We start from the raw sequence: 24,356 nt of genomic DNA, 5'->3' as shown, positions 1-24,356 counted from the left end.
AGGAACAAATGAATAACAATAATGAATGATTGGAGGCCTGTAGTGAACGATTTGAGGCCTGTAGTGAACGAATGGAGGCCTGTAGTGAACAATTGCATGCCGGGACTGAAGAAATAAAGGCCCAAAGAGAACAAAAGAACGAACGTCGGGTACAGGAGGGGAAATTGTTGTTTAAAAATAGCTTGAGTGAACAAATTAATGCTCAGAATGAGCGTAGTGAACAATTGGAAAACAAAATTGAGAAGGTATGTTCAAAAGAAAAGAGTGAATGTTCAGGAGTAAATGAGGGGAAATGTTTGTTAAATGAGGACCTGGAAGGCTGTCGGGTTTGTGTGGATGCCGGAATGCACCAACAGGGGGGTTGAATTGGCTGAGGAGAAGATATTGAAGACCGGTGTTACAGAACCACACCAGGTATGTGTTGATAAAGATATGTTGGGGCCACAATTGGTTGATGATGAGATGTATGAATTTGTACAGGAGCGACCGAGCACCTTGGACAGTATCGTCGGGAAGGAGGTTGCTCGGGTCCAACAGATTCTGGAATATGAGGTGAGTCGGTCCGTCAAATATCCCCAGCATGAAGGTAAAGTGACTGAGGTGTGCCTCACCACAAACCACAATTGGGTACCAGATGCTCCGAAATTAAATACCCAGCTGGGGGGGTGTTTTGGCCCCGAGCTGGACTTGGACATGGAGGAGTCGGGAGATAGAGCCTTGGGAAAACTGGTCCCCATTGTGAATTTGGAACAGCTGCAGGGAGGGGCAGAAAAACCTGAATAAGGGGTTGTTACCTGCAGCTGCAGTTGGACACACGAGGCCAAATTTTTCAAAAGCAAATTTAAAGTTAAATTGAAAGTTAAATGGGAGTTTAATTTGGTGCAGCCAATTGAGGGAATTGGTCTCCGGGCTGCGTAATTTGGACCAGCAGAGGTCATTGGGGTCGGCCTCGCGTAAAATTTGCCCCCTTTCAAAATTGGGTTATGCCAGCCGGCTAGGGAGCTGCGCTAGCAGGATTTGGACGTGGGGTCCAACCATGGGGGTGCTGGTATGGCCCGGGCCCCACGGGGGGTCTGGTGGAGTGTGGCACCCCTTGTCCATCGGGGTGCCACCCGAGCGAGTTTCTCGGGCCGACAAGGTCACCGGACCCTGGAGGGGGTTAAGACCTCAGGGGTCCGAGGTGGTTTCTCACAGGCACCTGGTATGGTGTATCACAAGGACCAGTAGGGGGAAGTGTTGTGGGCTGCGCTTTAGGTGGTGGCATCACGGACAGCCAATAAGGGTCTGATGTGGTGACCACCCAGGCATGCGGCCTGACAGCCTCTCCCTGAGACTCTGGGACAGCCAGCATGTGGTGACCTGCCATGCTGTGCTGGTCTATGGACGCCGGTCGAACCGCATGGACAGGGATGGATTATAGCCCACCGGACAACCATTGTTGCATCTGTGGAACGTGATGGTGTGAGCATGATCTTCCACAGATGATCTATTGTGATTTGTGGACTCTCGGCTTGGGAAAAGAGCCATGGGATTGAATCGGGAAATTGGAACAAGCCGGGCATGCGGGGCCATGCTCGGCTGGCAAGTGTATGGAGAAGCGCCTTTCTTTGGTGAAAATAGTGAAATGTGGAGCAATTGGCACGGGCAATTTAAGGGTCAGATGCAAAATTTAAGGGGAATTTTGTGAGGCCAGGGTGGACACTGAAACCAGCGACACCATTATTGATCCAGGTGTGTAGACCAAAGCGTTGGAGGCTGGGACAAAAATTAATAGAGTAGCAGGACACAGCCTTCAAATGGCTGCAGGGGCGATGGCTACAATATTGGGATGTGATGTTGTAGGGATGGAGTCGGGTAGTCTGGATGTCAACGTGGTGCTGTGGGTGTACAAGGTGTGCGGCCATGTCTTCTGTGATTGAGTCTCCTGGGGGAGCATGGCTGTCAACTGGACCTTTGGCGTGGTCATATGTGGGTGGGCACTGGGGGCTGCATGTGGGTGAACTGGGGGATGTGAGAGGTGCAGGGGACGTGATGTGGATGCTATGCACTGTGACCGTGCCCCCCAGGTTCGAGGCCTTGGGAATGGCGGAGTTGACAGCAGGTGCTCACCAAATTGGCCACCTGCGGCTGGTCCAGCAGTGTTCCTCGCAGGGGGCCGAAGGATGGATGATGGGTCGCGCCCTTATGGACACTCATGGGCCATGTTGGCATTTCGGCTGTTCAGCTTATCCCGATGGCCCTTGCATTGTAGAGTAGTCTGAGCTGTCATAGCCAAGGGTAGTAGTATAGTAAAGGTCACCAGAGGAGGTGGATCCACATACTTGCCAGGATAAAAGAAAATTTTGGGGAAATTGATCGGCATGAGGTGACTGAGGTGTGCCTCACCACAAACCACAATTGGGTACCAGATGCTCCGAAATTAAATACCCAGCTGGGGGGGTGTTTTGGCCCCGAGCTGGACTTGGACATGGAGGAGTCGGGAGATAGAGCCTTGGGAAAACTGGTCCCCATTGTGAATTTGGAACAGCTGCAGGGAGGGGCAGAAAAACCTGAATAAGGTTTTAATATCCCCCCCCCATGGGATAAATTTGGGATTTGGAAGGGTGGATGACACTCTTGGACCCGACCAACCTGCAACTACCCGCACATAAAGGTAATGTGAGGCCTTGATGTTTACTGTCCCAGGGTTCACTACTTGCTAAGAAATTGGGACATGAGAAATATGGAATGGGGGCAGGTGAGGGTGATGGCATGGCCGGTGAGGGGATTGGTATGTGTGCCACAAAGTGTCTTGTGGGTGGCGTTTGTTTATGTGTAGACGTTTTGTGTATTGGTGCGGTCATGAGGATGGAAATGGAGTTATGATTGAGATGTGATTGAAGTGTCAATGGGGATTTCACATGTAAGCAGGCCATGGCAGTATCTTTTGATTGAAATATGTTGAGAATTGAATGGCAGCGGGGGAGGAAATGTTATTATGGATTTTGTGGGTGGGGAAGGTGTGTGTGTCCGCAGGTACGGATCAAGCTTTGGAGGAGCGGTGACTGTGCCTCCCTCCCCTCCCCCCCCCCACCCCAACGAGGTAATTTGCCCATGGCAGCCAGTGGTGTCTGGTAATTGGGAGCACGTCGGCAGGATGTCTGGTTGGGCGCCCAGCGGTATGGAGACCACTGGTGACCCGGAGGCTCTTTGAGCCTGAAGCAAAGGAGCCTGGTGTTGAGACCTTACCCGCGGGACGACAGCGAAGGAGCTGTTTGGCTGCCACGGGGCCGAGAATTGAAGGGGGGTGGGGGGTGGGGATGAAGAAGTCACAAGTCGGGCACTTGCTTTTTGGGACTGAAGCGCCCCCGCCATCTTGCTTATACGGTACCTCCCCTCTGCCTAGTTGCGGATCACACACATGTGTTATGACATCTATGCCATGGTCTTGCAGGGGGGTGAAATAAGTGTTTTGATGATTATTGCAATGTGTGTGAATGATTATGGGATTTGTGTGAGTGAATGAGGAAAATCCACTGAGCCATGTCACTCACCTGTAACATCAGGACAGGTCCCGTGGAAATTTGGGTACATTGGGATGGCTCCGCAGGTAACGTTGGGTGTTGTGGAATCGACCGTGGACGTGGTCTTTAGAGGGATCCAAGGTTTGTACAAATGTTCTTGCATTTTGTTTAAGGTTTGGTGGTTAAGGTAGAGTTTTTGTGTGTTGACCTTTTTCTTCCTGCCCCAGAAGTTAGGAGCGAGGATTTCAAGATTTGTAAATATTAGAAATGTTGTTGCTTAAGGGATGTGGAATGGTAAGGAGAATAGGTAAATTAGCTACGGCTCGCTTCCCACAGCCTCTCCTAATTTATTTCATAGGCTTGTAGTGGTTACCGCTGGATGCACACAATCGCCTTGCACCGGCCAGAACACGGCCAGACGCGCCTCTCCCGGGCATGCCCGGACTCACTGTTCCCGGGCACGCCCGAACCTCCCGGGCACGCCCGGTCTCGTCTTTCCCGGGCATGCCCGCTCTCGCCTTTCCAGGGCTCGCCCAGAGCGTCCGGGCATGCCCGCTATCGCCTTTTCAGGGCTCGCCCAGAGCGTCCGGGCATGCCCGCTATCGCCTTTCCAGGGCTCGCCCAGAGCGTCCGGGCATGCCCGCTATCGCCTTTCCAGGGCTCGCCCAGAGCGCCCGGGCACGCCCAGCCTCGACTTGCCAGGCCGCAGCCAAACACGCCCGGGCAGGTCCAGACTCGCCTTTCCAAGGCTCGCCCTTGACACCCGGGCATGCCCGGTATAGCTTTTGCCGGGCAAACTTCCCGACATAAATGTGTATATATATTGCTGCCCGATAAACGGGCTTGTCAGAATACCTGAGCTGTTTTGTTTCAATAAAGCAACTCGGACGAATTCCGTCTTTGGTCGCGTCAATTCTTTCGACTCGCGTTGGAGCGCAGTTCCTTCATTGGTGACCTACCGACATGGATACGGCAGTGACGCTTAAACTGCCTACCTTCTGGGAGGCTCACGCGGCTGTTTGGTTCGCTCAGGCGGACTCTCAGTTCGCCCTGCGAGGCATCACCGCGGACGACACCCGCTTCCACCATGTTGTGGCGGCGCTCGGTTCCGCCACCGCGGCCCGCGCCTTGAGCCTCCTCGAGCACCGGCCGGCTGCTAACAAATACGACGCGCTGAAGACACTCCTCCTCAACGCTTTCGCCCTCTCACCGGCGGCACGCGCACGGCGCCTGCTCGCTCTGCCCGAGCTCGGCGACACGCGCCCGTCCGAGCGCATGGACTATATGCTCTCGTTGCTCGGTGAGCACTCTCCGGATTTTCTGTTCCGCGAGCTGTTCCTTCGCCAGCTGCCTCACCCGGTACGCCTCGCCCTGGCTGGCACGTTGATCACGGATTCCTGCGCCCTCGCCAGGGAAGCCGATAAGATCTCCTCGGCGGGCCAGCACATCGGCGTGGTTACCTGGAGCCCGCCGCCGTCCGAGGCGACGCCCACGACGCCCGAGCGCCCTGCGCGGTTGGAGGCCGAACTGCCGGTGCAACAGGCAGCCGCCACGCCGCACCGCCCGCTTCCGACACGACGGCCGGGGCCTCCACCTGACCGGGCGTGGTGTTATTACCACGCCAGGTTCGGACACAAGGCTCGGACGTGCCGGCCCCCGTGCACTTTCGGCAGGTCGGGAAACGGCCGGGCCGGCATTCATTCCCAGCCATGAGCGCCGGCCACTCGGGCAACTTGCTGTTTATTTGGGACAAAGCGTCTGGGCGGCGTTTCCTGTGTGACACCGGCGCCCAACTGAGCGTCATACCCGCCTCCGAGCAGGACAGGCGGGACGCCGTTTGCGGCCCCTCTTTGGTCGCTGCTAATGGCTCGGCCATACGCACTTTCGGCCCACGCGTCGTCACCCTCTGCTTCGGCAGCCAGCATTTTCAATGGACTTTTGTGACCGCCTGCGTCCCCATGGCTTTGCTGGGCGCCGACTTCCTCTGCGTGCATGGGCTGCTGGTCGACGTCAAACGTCGTCGCCTTGTCAACGCCGAGACCTTCAGCTCCCTGGCGTGCACGATGAGCAGCTCCGCGCCGACCGAACTGGCGTGCGCCCTCCCGGCAGCGAACGAGTTCGCTCGCCTGCTCGCGGAATTCCCGGCCCTCACGCGGCCGACGTTTTCGGCCGTCGCGGTGCGGCACGGGATCGAGCACCACATACCCACTACGGGCCCGCCGGTCTACGCCAGGGCCCGCCGCCTCGACCCGGCCAAGCTCGCCGTGGCGAAGGCCGAGTTCGACGCGTTGGAGCACCTCGGCATCGTGCGGCGCTCCGATAGCGCGTGGGCCTCGCCACTGCACATCGTGCCAAAGCCGGGGGGTGGATGGCGCCCGTGTGGCGACTACCGCCGTCTCAACGACGCTACCACCCCCGACAGGTACCCGATCCCGCATATTCAGGACTTTTCCGCCCGTTTGGCGGGACGGGTCATCTTTTCGAAAATTGACCTGATACGGGGCTACCACCAGGTACCTGTCCGGGCGGCCGACGTCCCGAAGACGGCCGTCATCACGCCGTTCGGCCTGTTCGAATTTTTGCGGATGCCGTTTGGCCTCAAGAACGCGGCCCAGGCGTTCCAGCGCTTGATGGACGGCGTGCTGCGCGACCTGCCGTTTCTTTTCGTCTATCTGGACGATATCCTTGTCGCCAGCACGTCCCGTGCCGAGCACCTCCTACACCTCCGAACACTGTTCGGTCGCCTCAGCGAGCACGGCTTAATTGTCAACCCGGTCAAATGCCACTTCGGCGCGACGACCGTTGACTTTTTGGGCCACCGCATCACCAAGACCGGGGCCGTGCCGCTGCCGACCAAGGTCGAGGCCATCACCACGTTCCCGCGTCCCCGTTCCATCAAGGCCCTCCAAGAGTTCCTCGGCATGGTGAATTTTTATCACTGATTCGTGCCCCGCGCTGCTCAGCTCATGCGGCCCCTTTACGAGGCCCTCCGGGGCAAGCCGGCCAAGCATGACATTGTTTGGTCCGCGGCCATGGACGCGGCCTTCGCCAGCGCCAAACGGGCCCTCGCCGATGCAACGCTGCTGGCTCACCCGGTGCTCAACGCGCCCATCGCCCTCACTACGGACGCCTCCAACTACGCGGTGGGCGCCGTCCATGAGCAATGGGTGGATGGGGTTTGGCAGCCACTCGCTTTTTTCAGCCGGCAACTCCGGCCGAACGAGTTAAACTACAGCACGTTCGACCGCGAGCTGCTCGGGCTATTCCTGGCCGTTCGCCATTTCCGACACCTCCTGGAGGGCCGCCCGTTCACGGCTTTCGTCGACCAAAAGCCGTTGGTCTACGCAATGGCTAAGGTCACGGAGCCGTGGTCGGCCCGCCAGCAGCGCCACCTCTCCGCCGTGTCGGAGTTCACCACGGACATCCGGCACGTCGCCGGCAAAGACAACGCCGTGGCCGACTGTCTTTCTCGGGCCAGCGCGAACGCGGTCCACCTCGGCATGGACTTCGCGCTCATGGCGGCCGACCAGACCACCGACGCCTCGGTGCAGGCACTCCGTGCGGCGGACACGGGCCTCCGCCTGGCCGACATTCCCTTCGCGGGCACCGTCCTGCTCTGCGACGTCTCCCAGGGCCAGCCTCGCCCCATCGTGCCCATTTCCTGGCAGCGCCGCATCTTCGCCTCCATCCACGGCCTTTCTCACCCGGGCCGGAAAGCTTCTCAGAAGCTGGTGTCGGCGCGTTTCGTCTGGCACGGCCTTCGACGAAACATCCGCGACTGGGCCAATGCCTGCACGGCCTGCCAGCGGGTAAAGGTCCACCGCCACACCCAGGCCCCGCTGGCACCTTTCGCCGTGCCTGAACGGCGTTTCGACCACGTCCACGTGGACCTGGTGGGTCCCCTGCCCCCCTCACGGGGGTTCACCCACCTGCTCACCATGGTGGACAGGACCACCAGGTGGCCGGAGGCTGTGCCCCTCGCCTCCACCACCACCGCCGACGTGGCGCAGGCGTTCATCGCCACCTGGGTTGCGCGCTTCGGCGCACCAGCGGACATCTCGTCTGACCACGGCCCACAGTTCACGTCTGAGCTTTGGGGCGCGGTCGCCCGTTCGTTGGGGGTCACGCTGCACCGCACCACGGCCTACCACCCCCAAGCCAATGGGTTGTGCGAGCGGTTTCACCGCTCCATGAAGGCCGCACTCATGGCCGGCCTTCAGGACGACGGTTGGGCCGACCGGCTGCCGTGGGTCCTTTTGGGCCTTCGCACGGCCCCCAAGGAAGACCTCCAGGCGTCCGCCGCCGAGCTGGTCTACGGCCAGCCGCTCCGCGTCCCGGGCGAATTCGTGCCCGACGCTACCAGTCCCTGGTCCGCCGCTCGCCAGCGCTCGGACCTCCAGGAGGCCGCCCGACGATTTGCCCCCGTGCCGACGTCCCGCTACGGTGGCCCCCAGTCCTACATCCCCCCGGCGCTTCGCACAGCGGAGTACGTCTTTGTGCGTCATGACGTGCACCGGGGGCCACTCCGGCCGCCGTACGACGGGCCCTTCCGGGTCCTGCGACGGGGCGACAAGTCTTTCATCGTCGACTTCGGCGGCCGGCCGGACCGGATTTCTGTGGACCGCCTCAAACCGGCGCACATGGACGTCGACCGACCACCATGGTTGGCCCTTCCTCTGCGGCGAGGCCGCCCCCCGTCCACAGTTCCCCCCGCTCGACCACCCACCACCATGTCGGACCCCTCCCCACGACCCTCCAGGGGTCGCTTCGGTCGCGTCATCCGGACCCCCCTTAAATTGACCCTGCCGGTGCAGGTCGATTCTGGAGGGGCGTGTGTAGCGGTTACCGCTGGATGCACACAATCGCCTTGCACCGGCCAGAACACGGCCAGACGCGCCTCTCCCGGGCATGCCCGGACTCACTGTTCCCGGGCACGCCCGAACCTCCCGGGCACGCCCGGTCTCGTCTTTCCCGGGCATGCCCGCTCTCGCCTTACCAGGGCTCGCCCAGAGCGTCCGGGCATGCCCGCTATCGCCTTTTCAGGGCTCGCCCAGAGCGCCCGGGCATGCCCAGCCTCGACTTGCCAGGCCGCAGCCAAACACGCCCGGGCAGGTCCAGACTCGCCTTTCCAAGGCTCGCCCTTGACACCCGGGCATGCCCGGTATAGCTTTTGCCGGGCAAACTTCCCGACATAAATGTGTATATATATTGCTGCCCGATAAACGGGCTTGTCAGAATACCTGAGCTGTTTTGTTTCAATAAAGCAACTCGGATGAATTCCGTCTTTGGTCGCGTCAATTCTTTCGACTCGCGTTGGAGCGCAGTTCCTTCAGGCTAATTAAGTGTGAGTCGCTAGGTGTTAAGACTGGAACGGTGATGCTTGCAGTGAACCTTGCAGGAGCTATGGTTCCAGGGGGGGGCAGGGGGAGGCTGTGTTATGTTTGTGGGGAGTAGGCAATGAAATCCCTTAGGCCAGGTAGGATTGTATAGGTAGTGTGCTCTGACTGTCGTGAGGAAGAAGAAACACCCATGTAACTAAGTAGGGAATCCGTTAGACCGGATGTCGGGTAAGTGTATAATTGTCCCCATGGCGAGGGGTGGGCTATGTTAATTAGGTGGGGTTTAAGGGGAATTAATTCCCTGTATGTAAATGCCTCTGTGATTTTTCCTTTGTTCCTTATGACACACACCACACCAGCCATGCACTCCACACCTATACTAAAACACCACATAAAAGTAACCGAACCAGGACATTCAAATACCGCTGGTGCAGCCACCCGAGTTATCGCAACACCAAGCAAGCAGGGGCATGAGGCCCCGCCCCAAAGGGTGATGATTGGTCGGTACCATGGGGGCAATGAGATGGACTCTTTGATTGGAGCACGCCCGGACGTCATCGGATGATGTTTGAGACTGGGGAACAATTTTTTTCCCCATTTTCTCCCTCTTGTCCTGGGTTCTCGTTGCATGCGGTCGCAGTTTGTGCTCGCTTTTGGCAGTGGCATTCGCGCGCTTGCTCTGTTCCCAGCTGCGTGGAGGAGTGGACGCATCCTCAACCTGATTCATTGGTGCTGGCTTTGTGATGGATGTGTGTGCCTGAGAGACCTTGGTGCTTTGTGGAGCATGGGATGAGGACGGAATGAGGGCCTGCTCACTTCATGTTAGGCGGCTGGCGGTGAACAGACTTCGCCCAAAGGCGTGTGTTTCCTGCGCACTAACTCGGGGACCCGTTTGAGGGCCGACAGAGGTTTCGGGCCGCTCAAAGCTGAGTACACACAAACACATTTCTTTTTCATTTATTAATACCCTTAAACCCTGGTGTTGGGCTAGCGGCTAGGGTGCCGGCTTATGATCCGAGGATCCTGGGTTCGAATCCCGGTCGATCGCTGAATTAACGCCAGGGGGGTTGACTCAGCCTGTCATCCTTCCGAGGTCAGCTAATTGAGTACCAGTTCACTGGTAATTCCCTGTTTGTCGTTAAAGGTGGCAAAAAGGGTTGGCGTCAGGAAGGGCATCCGGCCGTAAAACATTGCTTCAAAAAGGGGACCGAAAAACAACAACAACCACGGTTCCCGAAAAAGGCCAACCCCCACTTTGCGGGGAAAAATGGCCTCTAAAGGTGGTTATATATTTTTTTATATAATACCCTTGTGCTGTTTTACGAGTCCGTGGGGTCATTTGCCCAATTTAGGAATTTGTTTTACCGTGCATTTCTGTTCCCTGGCATTTATTTCATTAAACCCTTTATTTATTGCATTTTAATTCCGTGCCTGTCTTGTTTAATCGTTCGAGGTTCGAGGACGCTCCAGTGGAATCCGTGCAGGTAAGAGCATTGCTGCCCTCTGCTCCTGCACGTGTAAAGAAGAGCCGCCACATCCATGCTGCAGGGTGCCCAAACAGAAACCCCCACTGACGGGCTACCAAATTTCCAGACACTACTGGCTGACAGGGGCAATTACCGCAGAGGGGGGTGCAGTCACCACTCCACCAGACCTTGATCCGTACCTGCAGGGACACACAACATCCCCACCCACAGAATCGACAAAACATTCCCTCCCCCATTGCCATTCAATTCTCAACCACATATTTTCATGAAAATATGTCATACAAAAAATGTTGCCATGGCCTGCTCACATGGGAAATTCCCATTCACATTTTAACCACATTTCAATAACAACAAGAAAAAGAGCAATCAGAGATTGCAAACCCTCGCCAGGATGTATTTTCAGTGGTTTTTAAGGCTTTTGTGTTAAAACAAATATGGCGACGAAACCACGTGACCGATGACGTCATCATTATTATTTTTTCTAAACGAATTTATTGCTAGATTATGCTCAAGAAATTTCATCTTGATCGGATGAAGTTTTGTACTTGTCGAATTATGATGTCATAATGGAGGCACCTATGATAATATGACATCATCATTAAGACATTTTATTCCCCATGGAGAGTTCTTTACAATGAGCCATGTCACAATTTTTTCTATTCAGCGCTTTCGGTGATATAGAGGTGCAAAGTTTTTTTTTTTTTTTTTTTTTTTTTTTTGTATACAAGATCGAGGCTCGTGAAAGAGCGAACATTAATCACACAGAAAGACAAACAGACACACAAAACAAATAACATCGGGAGCGGTAGACAAGATGGGGAGAGAGGGGGAAGGACACAAACACAACATTTGAGAGCAGGGACCGAGAGACATGGAGACATCGAGAGAACTGTGGGAGGGAGAGGGCTTTGGGGGGGAGGCATGGGAAGGGGGGGGGGGGGTGGGAGAGGTATAAAACATATGGACACTGCCAAGACTTCCAGGAAAGAAGTTGGAATTTCAAACAAGGTGGATCTGGGGTGAATTAGTGGGGGTAGAAAAGATCAAGGTTTTGGATGGGGGAAGATAAGAGATGGTGGTGAACAGCTGTTTTGAAGACCTGGAGGGAGGAGTGTGATTGAAGTGAGTGTGGGAGTTTGTTCCAGAGGCGGGAGAAAAGAGGAAAGAAAGAGTGAAGGTGAGCAGAGAGCCGAGATTTCGGCAGTTTAACCATCAGAGGGTGGCTGGCAGATCTTGTGCGACCTGTAGGAATATTTGGGGGACAGAGCACAGAGAGAGCTGGGGGAGCAAGGCCGGAGAGGAGTCGGTAGAAGACAAAAAGACCACCTACCTGCCTGCGGTGAGTGAGTGAAAGGCCCTCAGAGATAGCTTCATCGCGGGAGATTCCAATGATTCTGAAAGCTTTGGATTCAACAGCGTGAAGCCGAGCCAGGTGTGAGGCAGGAGCACCAGCCCATAGGGGAGAACAGTATTCCATTGAGCTGCGGATGAAAGCCTTGTATGTGGTGAGGAGCTCAGGTGTGCCTAGGAAGGACTTCGCACGACGGAGGATGCCCAGTCGGCGACTGGCTTTGGAGGCCAGCTTGGAAATGTGGTTTTCCCAAGAAAGATCATGGCAGATGGTGAGACCCAAAAGCTTGAGCGACAGAACTTCTTGGAGAGGATTGTTGAGAAAGTAGATGGGAGGGTTGTCCAGTCGATCTTTTCAGAGAGACATAGTAAGAGTGTGAGATTTGTCAGGATTGAAAGACATGTTCCACATGTTTGACCAGTCTGTGATTTTGTCCAGGTCTTCAGAGAGTGAGGAGGCTGCAGACTTCCGATCTGAGGGAAGAGGAATGGAGCGGCAGAGAGTGGAGTCATCAGCAAAGAGATACAGAGGATTTTCCAGAGAGTCGGAGAGATCATTGATAAAGACCAGAAAAAGCACAGGGCCCAGCACACTGCCTTGGGGAACTCCAGCCTGAACGGGAAGGGGAGATGAGAGAAATCCATTCAGGGCCACACGTTGACTACGACCAGAGAGGAAGTCCGCAAGCCATGCATGGAGATTTCCATGGATACCATAGGAGGAGAGTTTGGTGAGCAGAGCTGGGTGCCAGACCGTATCAAAGGCACGTGATATGTCAAGGGAGACAGCTCTGATTTCCTGTTTGGCATTGAGGACCTCCATCCATTGTTGAGACAGCAGAAGCAGCATGTCCAGAGTAGAGTGACCTGGTCTGAAACCAAATTGATGATCAGAGATCAAGCCATTGGAGAAGAGGAAAGATTTCATATCCGAAGCAATGATGGATTCCATGACTTTGCTGATAATTGGGAGCAGGCTGATTGGTCTGTAGTTGCAAGGATCTGTTTTTGCACCTTTTTTGTGTAAAGCGGTAATGTTTGCTGATTTCCAGGATGCTGGCAGATGACCTTGAGCAAAGGATAGGGTGAAAAGAACAGAGAGAGGGTGAGATAGAGCGGCAGAGCAGGATTTTAGGACCCGTGGGCTGATGCCATCTGGTCCAGTTGCAGAATCAGAGTCGAGGTTTGACAAAAACTCCTCCACCTTGTCAGGAGAGAAGGTCACAGAGTCCAGGAGCAGTTTGGTTCGACTGGGAAAGGTGGGAACAGAGAGAGATGGGTTTGGGACTAAGGATTTTGAGGCAAACACAGTGTTGAGGCATTCGGCTTTGTCACGTGCGATGTCAACTGTGTGGCCATTTGAGGTAAGGGAGGGGATGGAGGGGGAACAAACACCAGAAACGGATTTGACCAGACGCCACCAGGATTTGGAGGAAGGAGACAGGTTTGAGAGTTCATTCTTGAGTGAGGAGAGATAGTGCTTCCTGGCACTCCTGAGGGTAGACACACACTTGTTCCGAGCTTGGTGGAAGGAACTGAGATTTCCTTCAGTTGGATTAGCCTTCCAAGAGGCAAAGGCTAGTTGTTTCAGGGCAACTGCCTCACCACAAGATTCAGTGTACCATGGACGGGAGGAAGGGTAAGACAACTGAAGGCGAGATGGGATAAATCTGTGCATGAGAGAGATCAGTTTGCTTTGGAAGAATTCCCAGGAAGAATTGATGTCAGAGGCAGTGGAGATGGGAGACCAATCCAGACGATTGATGGCTGCTTGAAGACCGTCCCAGTCGGCCTGAGTGAAATGCCAGACTCGTCGACGCTGAGGAGGCTCTCTGAGAATGGCCAGAGAGATGTCCACTTTGACAAGCACATGATCAGAAGAACCGATTGGAGCAGAAGAAGAGCAGCAGACATTAGCAGGGAAGTTAGTCATAACCAAGTCTAGAAGAGAAGATACTCCATTGGCTGAGATCCGGGTCGGGAAATTGACAGATTGTGTCAATCCCAGTGAGTCACAGAAGTCCTTTGCTGAGGTGCCATGACTGGTGAGAGAGGAACCCACACCCAACCAGGTGGCATGATGACAATTGAAGTCACCACATATGAGGAAGAGAGAGTTGGGATGAGTGGATAGAAGTTGGTCCATGTTGTCAGACAGTGAAATGTAGATGGAGTCATCACTGTTTGGGGGACGGTACAGAACACATATGAACAAAAGGTGGGAGCGGAGAGGAAGCCGTAGCCAGAGGTACTCCTGAGGGTGAGGAGGAGAGAGGGCAGTGCAAGGAGAGTGAGGAAGAGAGTTTTTGATAAAGATAGCCACCCCACCACCAGGCCGAGGCTCAGGTCTATCATACCGGAGGAGGGAGTAACCAGGAAGAGATATTAAGGAATCAGAGACATCTTGAAGGAGGAAAGTCTCTGTTAAGCAGATCAAGTCTGGATTGTCAGAAGCAACCTGTATGGAGAGATCAGTCAGGTTTGAGCGAAGGCCCCGGATGTTTGAGGTCCATACCGTTAATGAAGAGAGAGGGGGAGCATCGGGTACAGGACAGGGGAGGGGAGGAGTAGGGTAAGATGAAGGATGAGAGGGGGAGGTAGGGAGAGCAGTTGTTAGTGTGTCAGCGATTGCAGAAGAGTTCCAAGAAAGGGAAGGATGAGGAGGATGAAAGGTTTGAAGGTGAAGGGATGAGGCACAGAGAGGGGTTGTTTGAGGGGGGGCAGAGGAAAGAAGAAGGTTGGGGGGGGGGTGGAGGTATGAGATAGAAGGGAGACGAAGTGGGGAGGAGGCAGCTTTGAGGAGGAGGGGGGAGGAGGGAGAATTGGAGAGGAATGGTATGGGGGGAGATTTGAATGGGAGGGGTTGGGGGGGAGTTTTGAAGGGGAGGAGTGAGGGGGGAGTTTAGGAGGGGAAGGGCAAGGGGGGAGTTCAGGAGTGGAAGGGCAAGGGGGGGAGTTCAGGAGTGGAGGGGTAGGGGGGGAGTTTAAGAGTGGCGGGGCAAGGGGGGAGTTTAGGACTGTAGGTGCAAGGGGAGGGATTTGGATGGGAGGGGCAAGAGGGGAGTTTAGAAAGTGGATGATTAATGAAAGACGAACATTGAAAACAAATTGGGTTTGTTGTGATTTTCAAGTTAGCAATCCGGTTCAGAATGATGGAGGAGGGATGGAATGAATGTGAATTTAGACCATGTAGTGAGGGAGACGTATAAGATATTGAATTTCTTTTTTTTGAGGTGGAATGAGTTGGAGAGGAAATTGAGAAAAGCCTTTTAAATAGGAAGAAAAACAGCGTGTTGTAAAATACCACTGAGTAAAACACTGAAGGGGAAAGGTTATACATATTTAAATAATATTTAAACAGAACCGTGAACAATCTTATGTGCACAAAAATACCAACAGGGGGAGAGCCGAGAGGGACCACCACGAGTCACGTGAAGGGTAAACGGTGGATCAAAAGTTTTTCGCCTTTTCCAAGATGGCGGCCGAACCACGTGACCTATGACGTCATAATTATCATTCAAAAATTCTGCAGGTGGAGTTGCACCGATGGTGAAAATGTCCTGTCAATCGGACCAACGGTTGCAGAGAAAATCATATTTATTCTGGGCAGACAAACAGACAAACAAACAAACAAGAAGACGTCATGCGGAGCACGATACTTGCAAAATACGCCCCCCAACCCCTCCCCAAGAAAAAAAAATTCCATTGATACAGTAAATTGTCCATTGCATCAAAATTAAAATTGATAATCTTGATCAAAGCTCGGGTCAATAGGCAGAAAAGTGAAGATTTTTCAGATGAAAATGATGATTTTGGAAGGTTGACCTTGAGTTGACCTTTGACTTTTTGACCTCAAAAATAGCTGGTTTCCCAATTCAGTGACTCGATGTGCAAATGCTGTTCAATTTTCAAGTCAATTCGATGAAAATTGAGGATTTTAGAAATTTGGCCTATGTTGACCTTTTGGCCTATGTTGACCTCAAAGATACTTGGTGGTTGAATTCAGTGACCATATATGCAAGTCCTCTTCAAATTTCAAGTCAATTGGATGAAAATTGAGGATTTTAGAAATTTAGCCTATGTTGACCTTTTGGCCTATGTTGACCTTTTGTCCTATATATACATCAAATATACTTGGTGGTTGAATTCAGTGACCAGATATGCAAGTCCTCTTCAAATTTCAAGTCAATTGGATGAAAATTGAGGATTTTAGAAATTTGGCCTATGTTGACCTTTTGGCCTATGTTGACCTCAAGTATACTTGGTGGTTGAATTCAGTGACCAGATATGCAAGTCCTCTTCAAATTTCAAGTCAATTGGATGAAAATTGAGGATTTTAGAAATTTGGCCTATGTTGACCATTTGGCCTATGTTTACCTCAAAAATACTTCGTGGTTGAATTTAGTGACCAGATATGCAAGTCCTCTTCAAATTTCAAGTCAATTGGATGAAAATTGAGGATTTTAGAAATTTGGCCTATGTTGACCTTTTGGCCTATGTTGACCTCAAAAATACTTGGTGGTTGAATTCAGTGACCAGATATGCAAGTCCTCTTCAAATTTCAAGTCAATCGGATGAAAATTGAGGATTTTAGAAATTTAGCAAAGTTGGTGACCTTTGGCCTATGTTGACCTTTTGACCTATTGACCCCAAAAACAATAGGCTTCTTGCTTTTGACCAACTCTACCATTTGCTGAAGTTTCGTGAAGATCGGTTGAAAATTGTGACCTGTAGGCCGGTGACAAACAAACAAACACAGGACAAAAAGACAAACAGACAGATGAAAAATCGGTCAGAGACCGAGGACTTGCCGGAATTTACTTTTTTATCGGCCATTTCGGGAAAATATGGCGGCCGAACCACGTGACATATGACGTCATCATTAACATATTTTATTCCCCATGGAGAGTTCTTTACAATGAGCCTTGTCTCAATTTTTTCTATTCAGCACTTTCGTAGATATGGAGGTGCAAAGTTTTTCGGTTTTTCCAAGATGGCGGCCAAACCACGTGACCGATGACGTCATCATTAACATATTTTATTCCCCATGGAGAGTTCTTTACAATGAGCCATGTCTCAATTTTTTTCTATTCAGCACTTTCGGATATATGGAGGTGCAAAGTTTTTTGGTTTTTCCAAGATGGCGGCCGAACCACGTGACTGATGACGTCATCATTAACATATTTTATTCCCCATGGAGAGTTCTTTACAATGAGCCATGTCTCAATTTTTGCTATTCAGAACTTTCGGAGATATGGAGGTGCAAAGTTTTTCGGTTTTTCCAAGATGGCGGCCGAACCACGTGACTGATGACGTCATCAATTGGGCACAGTCTATTCCAGGGCAAGACAAATACGTGTGCAAAGTTTGGTGATTCTACGTGCAACGGTGTAGACGTAGTGCTGCAAAAAGACAGACAAACAGACAGATGAAAAATCGGTCAGAGACCGAGGACTTGCCGGAATGTACTTTTTTATCGGCCATTTAGGACAAATATGGCGGCCGAACCACGTGACTGATGACGTCATCATTAACATATTTTATTCCCCATGGAGAGTTCTTTACAATGAGCCACGTCCCAATTTTTTCTATTCAGGACTTTCGGAGATATGGAGGTGTAAAGTTTTCCGGTTTTTCCAAGATGGCGGCCGAACCACGTGACTGATGACGTCATCATTAACACATTTTATTCCCCATGGAGAGTTCTTCACAATGAGCCATGTCTCAATTTTTTCTGTTCAGTACTTTCGGAGATATAGCGGTGCAAATTATTTCGGTTTTTCCAAGATGGCCGCCGAAACACGTGACAGATGACGTCATAAATTGGGCACAGTCTATTCCAGGGCAAGACGAATATGTGTGCAAAGTTTGGCGATTCTCCGTGCAACGGTGTAGACGCAGTGCTGCAAACAGACAGACAGACAAACGAACAGATCAACTTTTCCGGCAAGTAATGAAAAATCGGTCAGAGACCGAGGACTTGCCGGAATGTACTTTCTTATCATCCATTTTGGACATATATGGCGGCCGAACCACGTGACAGATGACGTCATCATTATTTGTTTTCTATACTAATTTATTCCTTGATGATGCTCAAGAAATGGCGTCTTGATCGGATGAAGTTTTGTACTTGTCGAATTATGACATCATAATGGAGGCACCAATGACGTCATCATTAACATATTTTATTCCCCATGGAGATTTCTCTAAAATGAGCCATGTCTCAATTTTTTCTATTCAGCACTTTTGGAGATATAGAGGTGCTAATTTTTTCGGTTTTTCCAAGATGGCGGCCGAACCACGTGACCTATGACGTCATCATTTACATATTTTATTCCCCATGGAGATTTCTTTACAATGAGCCATGTCTCAATTTTTTCTGTTCAGCACTTTCGGAGATATAGAGGTGCAAAATTTTTCGGTTTTTCCAAGATCGCGGCCGAACCACGTGACCGATGACGTCATCAATTGGGCACAGTCTATTCCAGGGCAAGACAAATATGTGTGCAAAGTTTGGCGATTCTACGCTCAATGGTGTAGACGTAGTGCTGCAAACAGACAGACAAACAGACATGAAAAATCGGTCAGAGACCGAGGACTTGCCGGAATGTACTTTTTTGTCGGCCATTTTGGACAAATATGGCGGCCGAACCACGTGACCGATGACGTCACCATTAACATATTTTATTCCCCATGCAGAGTTCTTTACAATGAGCCATGTCTCAATTTTTTCTATTCAGCACTTTTGGAGATATGGAGCACGGAGGTATATAATATGGAGAGCCAATTGGCCACCTCGCAGCATTAGCCGCCGTGAAGCCACCGGAAATAGTCTGGCGGCCATATTGGGAAGCCGATCGTAAGCCTGTCAAAGCAAAGGCGTGGCGCACTGATGATGCAGCTGGAGCGAATTTTAGGACCGCCGACTATTTAATTAATATAGAATACTAATATTTGAACTGATATTCGGGCTCAGAATCCCGTTCTTTAAGGAAATGGTGTTCATTAAGTTTGAAGTTGATTCCAGACGCATTTTTCCTGGGGAATCCAATGGTTTAGAGCTTGTTTGAAAAAAAAGTGCCCAAAATTACCGCTCGGTGTTCTTTATCGTCCTTCTCATGACCCAATCACCCACTAGTAGGAATAAGAATCCTGACATGTTACACCCCTGTTTAACTCCTGTCTTCACTTCAATAATAATATAAGTTCAGTTCTATATAACAATTTCTGTTATCACCACTACCACTACAACTACCACTACTACAAGCTTTGTCTGGAATTTTGTGGACTAACAGACAAACAGACATACAGACAAGCTGGGATCAAAACATTACCTCCTTCCACCATTGAGTGTAGAGGTAAACATCATGGAAATTATATCATGCCCTAGATTTAATTCATGCTTACCCGTGTATTTGCTTCACTGGTTCACAAGGTCTTTTGCATACATGTAATTCAGACTCTCGTCTTCATTGCTGACCACACAATGTTCGCAACATATTAATGTACATTTGTGCCAAATTTGGTGCTTGTATCACAAAATGCACAATTCTTTTGAATATTTGGGCTAAGCCGCCCCACTATATCGGCCGGCCTCGAAGACCGAAATTGTGACGGTGTCACCCGAAAAATTTGAAATTACGAAATTTGAAAAAATTTGAAAAAAAAAATTACGGAATTTCAAGTGGCCCAATATCTGAAAATGTTCGCAACATATTAATGTACATTTGTGCCAAATTTGGTGCTTGTATCACAAAATGCACAACAGGTTTGCTATGCTGCTACACTATATGATGTTACTTAATTCAGTCATTATATTGTAACTAAGATGTGTATGTTTCTATTACCGAGATGTTAGAAACCAGTCACATAAATGACATGAAACGCTGTCATGTAGTTAACCCACACAATTCTTGGGTTTCGGAAGTTTTTGCTATTCATAACATACAAGACTTACATGTTGCAATGGAACGTTCAGCAGGACATGGTAATTGTTACATGAATAATGGAGCGGAGATATAGACATCTCATGCAACACATCTTTTACAGTTTAAATATTTACATGAAGTGTTGGTGAACTCGCCATATCAGACAAAGGGCAACCCACTTGCAGACTTGATGTCATGTCGCATCAAGAGGCGCTTATATGCGGCAACAAACTGCCGGGCCGTTGGGTTATTCCCACTTCCACATGCAATGCGGACCGCTCCAAAGAAAAGTTCAATGTGGTCTTGGCTCATTTTGTACGTGAGCAGGTATCGCAGGGGAGATGAGGCAGGTTTGACATATGTGAAATACAAAATTGTGACACTCTCTATGCAGATCATGAAACCAATGAAGGGGGTTTTCAAACGCGTATTGGTCATAACTTGACCATTCATGTTTTTGATGTTGGACAAGTAACTGTAGGCAGTATCCAGGAATGGCAGGAAAAGTCCTTCTCGTGATGTCATGAGTGGTGCCTTGTAGTTTCGTGCCAATGGATTGCGAGAATTTAGAATGTCAAACAGTTTGTCCAATGTTTCAATGTATTGGCAGGTAGCCTCACTGCCCTGAAATTCTGATAGTTGCAAAGTGTCCCTGCAAAACCGAATTGCATCTGCCACACTAGTGCTCAATGTCTGAGCGCTGTGTCCATCTTCATGACATTGCTCTTCCACTCGATGTGTTTCCGGGAGAGCTTATTCCCCAGACGCAAGCCTTCCCTCTTCTGCAGATCAAAGAGTGCCTGGATGTATTTCCACGCGATGACTTTTTTGTTGCCATCCTCCATCATTTTCATGGATCCAAGACAGTTTCTTGCAAGTTTAAGCATGTGACATGCATCGAGTACTTCGAGTACTTCGGCTTCAGTCGGACGGTTTGACCAGTCCTGTCGAAGTCACTCTCATTGAAGTGATCACTGCACAGAACTGTGGTGCCTGGGGTGGGGTAGAAGGACTCCCTTCTCAGGGCAGATGTCCATCGAGAGCACAAGTCCTTATCCTTTGGAAACCTTGAAACAAAATACATTGTGGTCACAAAATGTGGTTGCGGGTCAAAACCTCAGAGGGCAGTCACAACATCCGAGTCAAAACGACTCCATATCAAAATAATATTTTGAGTTTCATATGTATAGTTAAATACAACTTCATCTGCTAATGTTTGCCATGTGTCGGACTTTCGTACCTTCCACAAGTAACCCCCATTTGCTCTTTCTGCTCACGAGTGACACAGGAGGGCATGGAAACCCTGACAGTAGTAGACTGGACAATTAAGTTAAGCTCATCACAAATTAAATCACTTGACAATGATCACGAGCTGACGAGTCAATCTCGATACTTCAATCTGAATCAATGAATGAGTCAATCAGACATCAGTCTGACATACTCACATAGCCCTAGTGAATACACAATACAGTTATATTTGAGATCTGTGTCGTATTGCACACCCTGCGCATGGTCTAACATCATCAAATTCAAACACAGTGTTCAAACTTCATTGAAACTTCATTGAAACTTAATTACCTAGCCCCACCACCGTGACCACGCCAAAAACTGAAAAAGCAGAACACCCGCGATCGCGGTTTGTCACTGACTTGTGAAATGTGCATGTGGAGGCCTTCCCTGAGGTATTTGTGCAGTCAAATGCAACACACTGTGGCATTTTGAAACAGCGCGTTCACAAATAAGACTCCTTACAGTCGGTAAGCATCCAAAATGAATCAGAAATTGTGAGATCAGCTGATTGTGAGATCAAACACGGACGCAGACACAATCGGCTTCCCAATATGGCCGCCAAGCAACTTCCGCTAGCTTCAGCCGACAGCCATCATTGGCTCTCCAGGTTTATTATATACCTCCGTGATATGGAGATGCTAAGTTTTTCGGTTTTTCCAAGATGGCGGCCGAACCACGTGACCTCTGACATCGTCATTAACATATTTTATTCCCCATGGAGAGTTCTTTACAATGCGCCATGTCTCAATTTTTTCTATTCAGCACTTTCGGAGAAATGGAGGTGCAAATTTTTTCGGTTTTTCCAAGATGGCGGCCGAACCACGTGACCGATGACGTCATCATTAACATATTTTATTCCCCATGGAGAGTTCTTTACAATGAGCCATGACTCAATTTCTTCTATTCAGCACTTTTGGAGATATGGAGGTGCTAATTTTTTCGGTTTTTCCAAGATGGCGGCCGAACCACGTGACCTATGACGTCATCATTAACATATTTTATTCCCCATGGAATAAATCCCCCCAGTTTTACAACACTAGATATGTCCCACCTACTGCGTTGTGTACTAACTAACAGATTCACACCCACAACTAACCGAATTACGGAAAGAATTCTCAAACTACACATAAAGCCGGTGGGGAGCATGTTATTTTCAAGACTAACTAATTATTTACAGTTCTACAACCCAGGACCTGTTCTTTTGTGGGAAAGAAATTTTGGAGAGGAGAGAAACACAAATGCACTGCACCAATACACCATAATACCAGAAATGCACAAAAAATGCACAATCATCAAAATGCACAATGAATGTTTGCTGCTTGGCTGCTGCTGGGCTGCTGCTTCTTGCGTCTTCCTGCTTCGTCTTCGGTGTGCCATAATTAAACGTGGAGATCTTCTTTCCTGACACACTGGAGGATAAATAAAAATACAGAAACCGTGTCCGTTTTTTATTTGCAGGGCCATCTCATGGTGCATCTGCGTGACATTTACGCCACTTAGAATCAGTGGTCCACAGGGCAAGATAACGCTTGCAGCAATATTGTCTGCCCCAGCAAAAGGTGCCAGGCCACAGAACGTGTGGTCCATAGGTGTACTGGTGCAGCCAGAGTTAGCAGAGTGCAGCTGCACAGGTGGAGCAAAGTGCAGCCGCACAGCTCAGGGTTCCTGCACACTCCCCTCAACAAAAATATGGGTCCATGGGTGGGGAGGAAAGACAAAGCAAAGAGTCCGCGGAGGAAAGGGCGCAAAGACAAACTTTTGGTTTTGGTTATGACAAACTTCCCTGAAAATGTCTGCTGCCCTTCTTCTGCTCCAATCGGCTCATCTGATCATGTGCTTGTCAAAGTGGACATCTCTCTGACCATTCTTAGAGAGCCTCCTCAGCATCGACGAGTCTGGCATTTCACTCAGGCCAACTGGCACGGTCTTCAAGCAGCCATCAATCATCTGGACTGGTCTCCCATCTCTACCGCCTCTGACATCAACTCATCCTGGGAATTCTTTCAAAGTAAATTGCTCTCTCTCATGCACAGATTTATACCATCTCGTCTTCAGTTGTCATACCCTTCCTCCCGTCCATGGTACACGGAATCTTGTGGTGAGGCTGTTGCCCTGAAACAACTTGCTTTCGTCTCCTGGAAAGCAAATCCAACGGAAGGAAATCTCATTTCCTTTCACAAAGCCCGAAACAAGTGTGTGTCCACCCTCAGGAGAGCCAGGAAACAATATCTCACCATTCTCAAGACCGAACTCTCTTATCTGTCTCCCTCTTCCAAATCCTGGTGGCGTCTGGTCAAATCTGTTTCTGGTGTTTGTTCCCCCTCCATCCCCTCCCTCACCTCAAATGGCTTAACGGCTGACTCCGCACGTGAAAAAGCTGAATGCCTCAACTCTGTGTTTGCCTCTAAATCTTGTGTCCCAAACCCATCCCTCTCTGTACCCACCGTACCCAGTCGTACCCAGCTGCTCCTGGACTCTGTGTCCTTTCATCCTGACAAGGTGGAAAAGTTTCTGGCAACCCTCGACTCTGATTCTGCAACTGGTCCTGACGGCATCAGCCCACGGGTCCTAAAATCATGTTCTTCTGCACTTTCACTCCCTCTTTCTGTTCTCTTCACCCTCTCTTTTGCTCAAGGTCATCTGCCATCTGCTTGGAAATCAGCCAACATCACCGCTTTGCACAAAAAAGGTGCAAAAACAGATCCCAGCAACTACAGACCAATCAGCCTTCTCCCAATTATCAGCAAAGTCATGGAATCCATCATTGCTTCAGATATTAAATCTTTCCTCTTCTCCAATGGCTTGATCTCTGATCATCAATTTGGTTTCAGACCTGGTCACTCTACTCTGGACATGCTGCTTCTGCTTTATCAACAATGGATGGAGGTCCTCAACACCAAACAGGAAATTAGAGCTGTCTCCCTTGACATTTCACGTGCCTTCGATACGGTCTGGCACCCTGCTCTGCTCTCCAAACTCTCCTCCTTTGGTATCCATGGAAATCTCCACGCATGGCTGGCGGACTTCCTCTCGGGTCGTAGTCAACGTGTGGCCCTGAATGGGTTTCTCTCATCTCCTCTTCCTGTTCAGGCTGGAGTTCCCCAAGGTAGTGTTCTGGGCCCTGTGCTTTTTCTGGTCTTCATCAATGATCTCTCTGACTCTCTTGAAAATCCTCTCTATCTCTTTGCTGACGACTCTACTCTCTGTCGCTCCATTCCTCTTCCCTCAGATCGGCAGTCTGCAGCCTCCTCACTCTCTGCAGACCTGGACAAAATCACAGACTGGTCAAACAAGTGGAACATGTCTTTCAATCCTGACAAATCTCACACTCTTACAATGTCTCTCCGAAAGGACCGACTGGACAACCCTCCCATCTACTTTCTCAACAATCCTCTCCAAGAAGTTCTGTCGCTCAAGCTTTTGGGTCTCACTATCTGCCATGATCTTTCTTGGGAAAAC

General features: G+C 50.5%; 1 protein-coding gene across 1 annotated transcript in view; it reads left to right on the top strand.

The window, feature by feature from the left end:
- Positions 1 to 336: 336 nt before the first annotated feature.
- LOC144891658 (protein FAM200C-like) overlaps positions 337 to 24,356 on the top strand; it is a 154,512-nt gene continuing 130,492 nt past the window's right edge. The window contains exons 1-2 of the mRNA XM_078775328.1: positions 337 to 552; positions 2,686 to 2,737. Of these exons, the coding sequence (XP_078631454.1) occupies positions 337 to 552; positions 2,686 to 2,737 (268 nt within the window). The remainder of the gene's footprint in view (positions 553 to 2,685; positions 2,738 to 24,356) is intronic.

This window comes from Myxine glutinosa, chromosome 4 (assembly GCF_964187855.1).
Source record: "Myxine glutinosa chromosome 4, kmMyxGlut1.1, whole genome shotgun sequence".
NCBI lineage: Eukaryota > Metazoa > Chordata > Myxini > Myxiniformes > Myxinidae > Myxine > Myxine glutinosa.
This window is presented reverse-complemented; position numbering and strand designations above follow the sequence as displayed.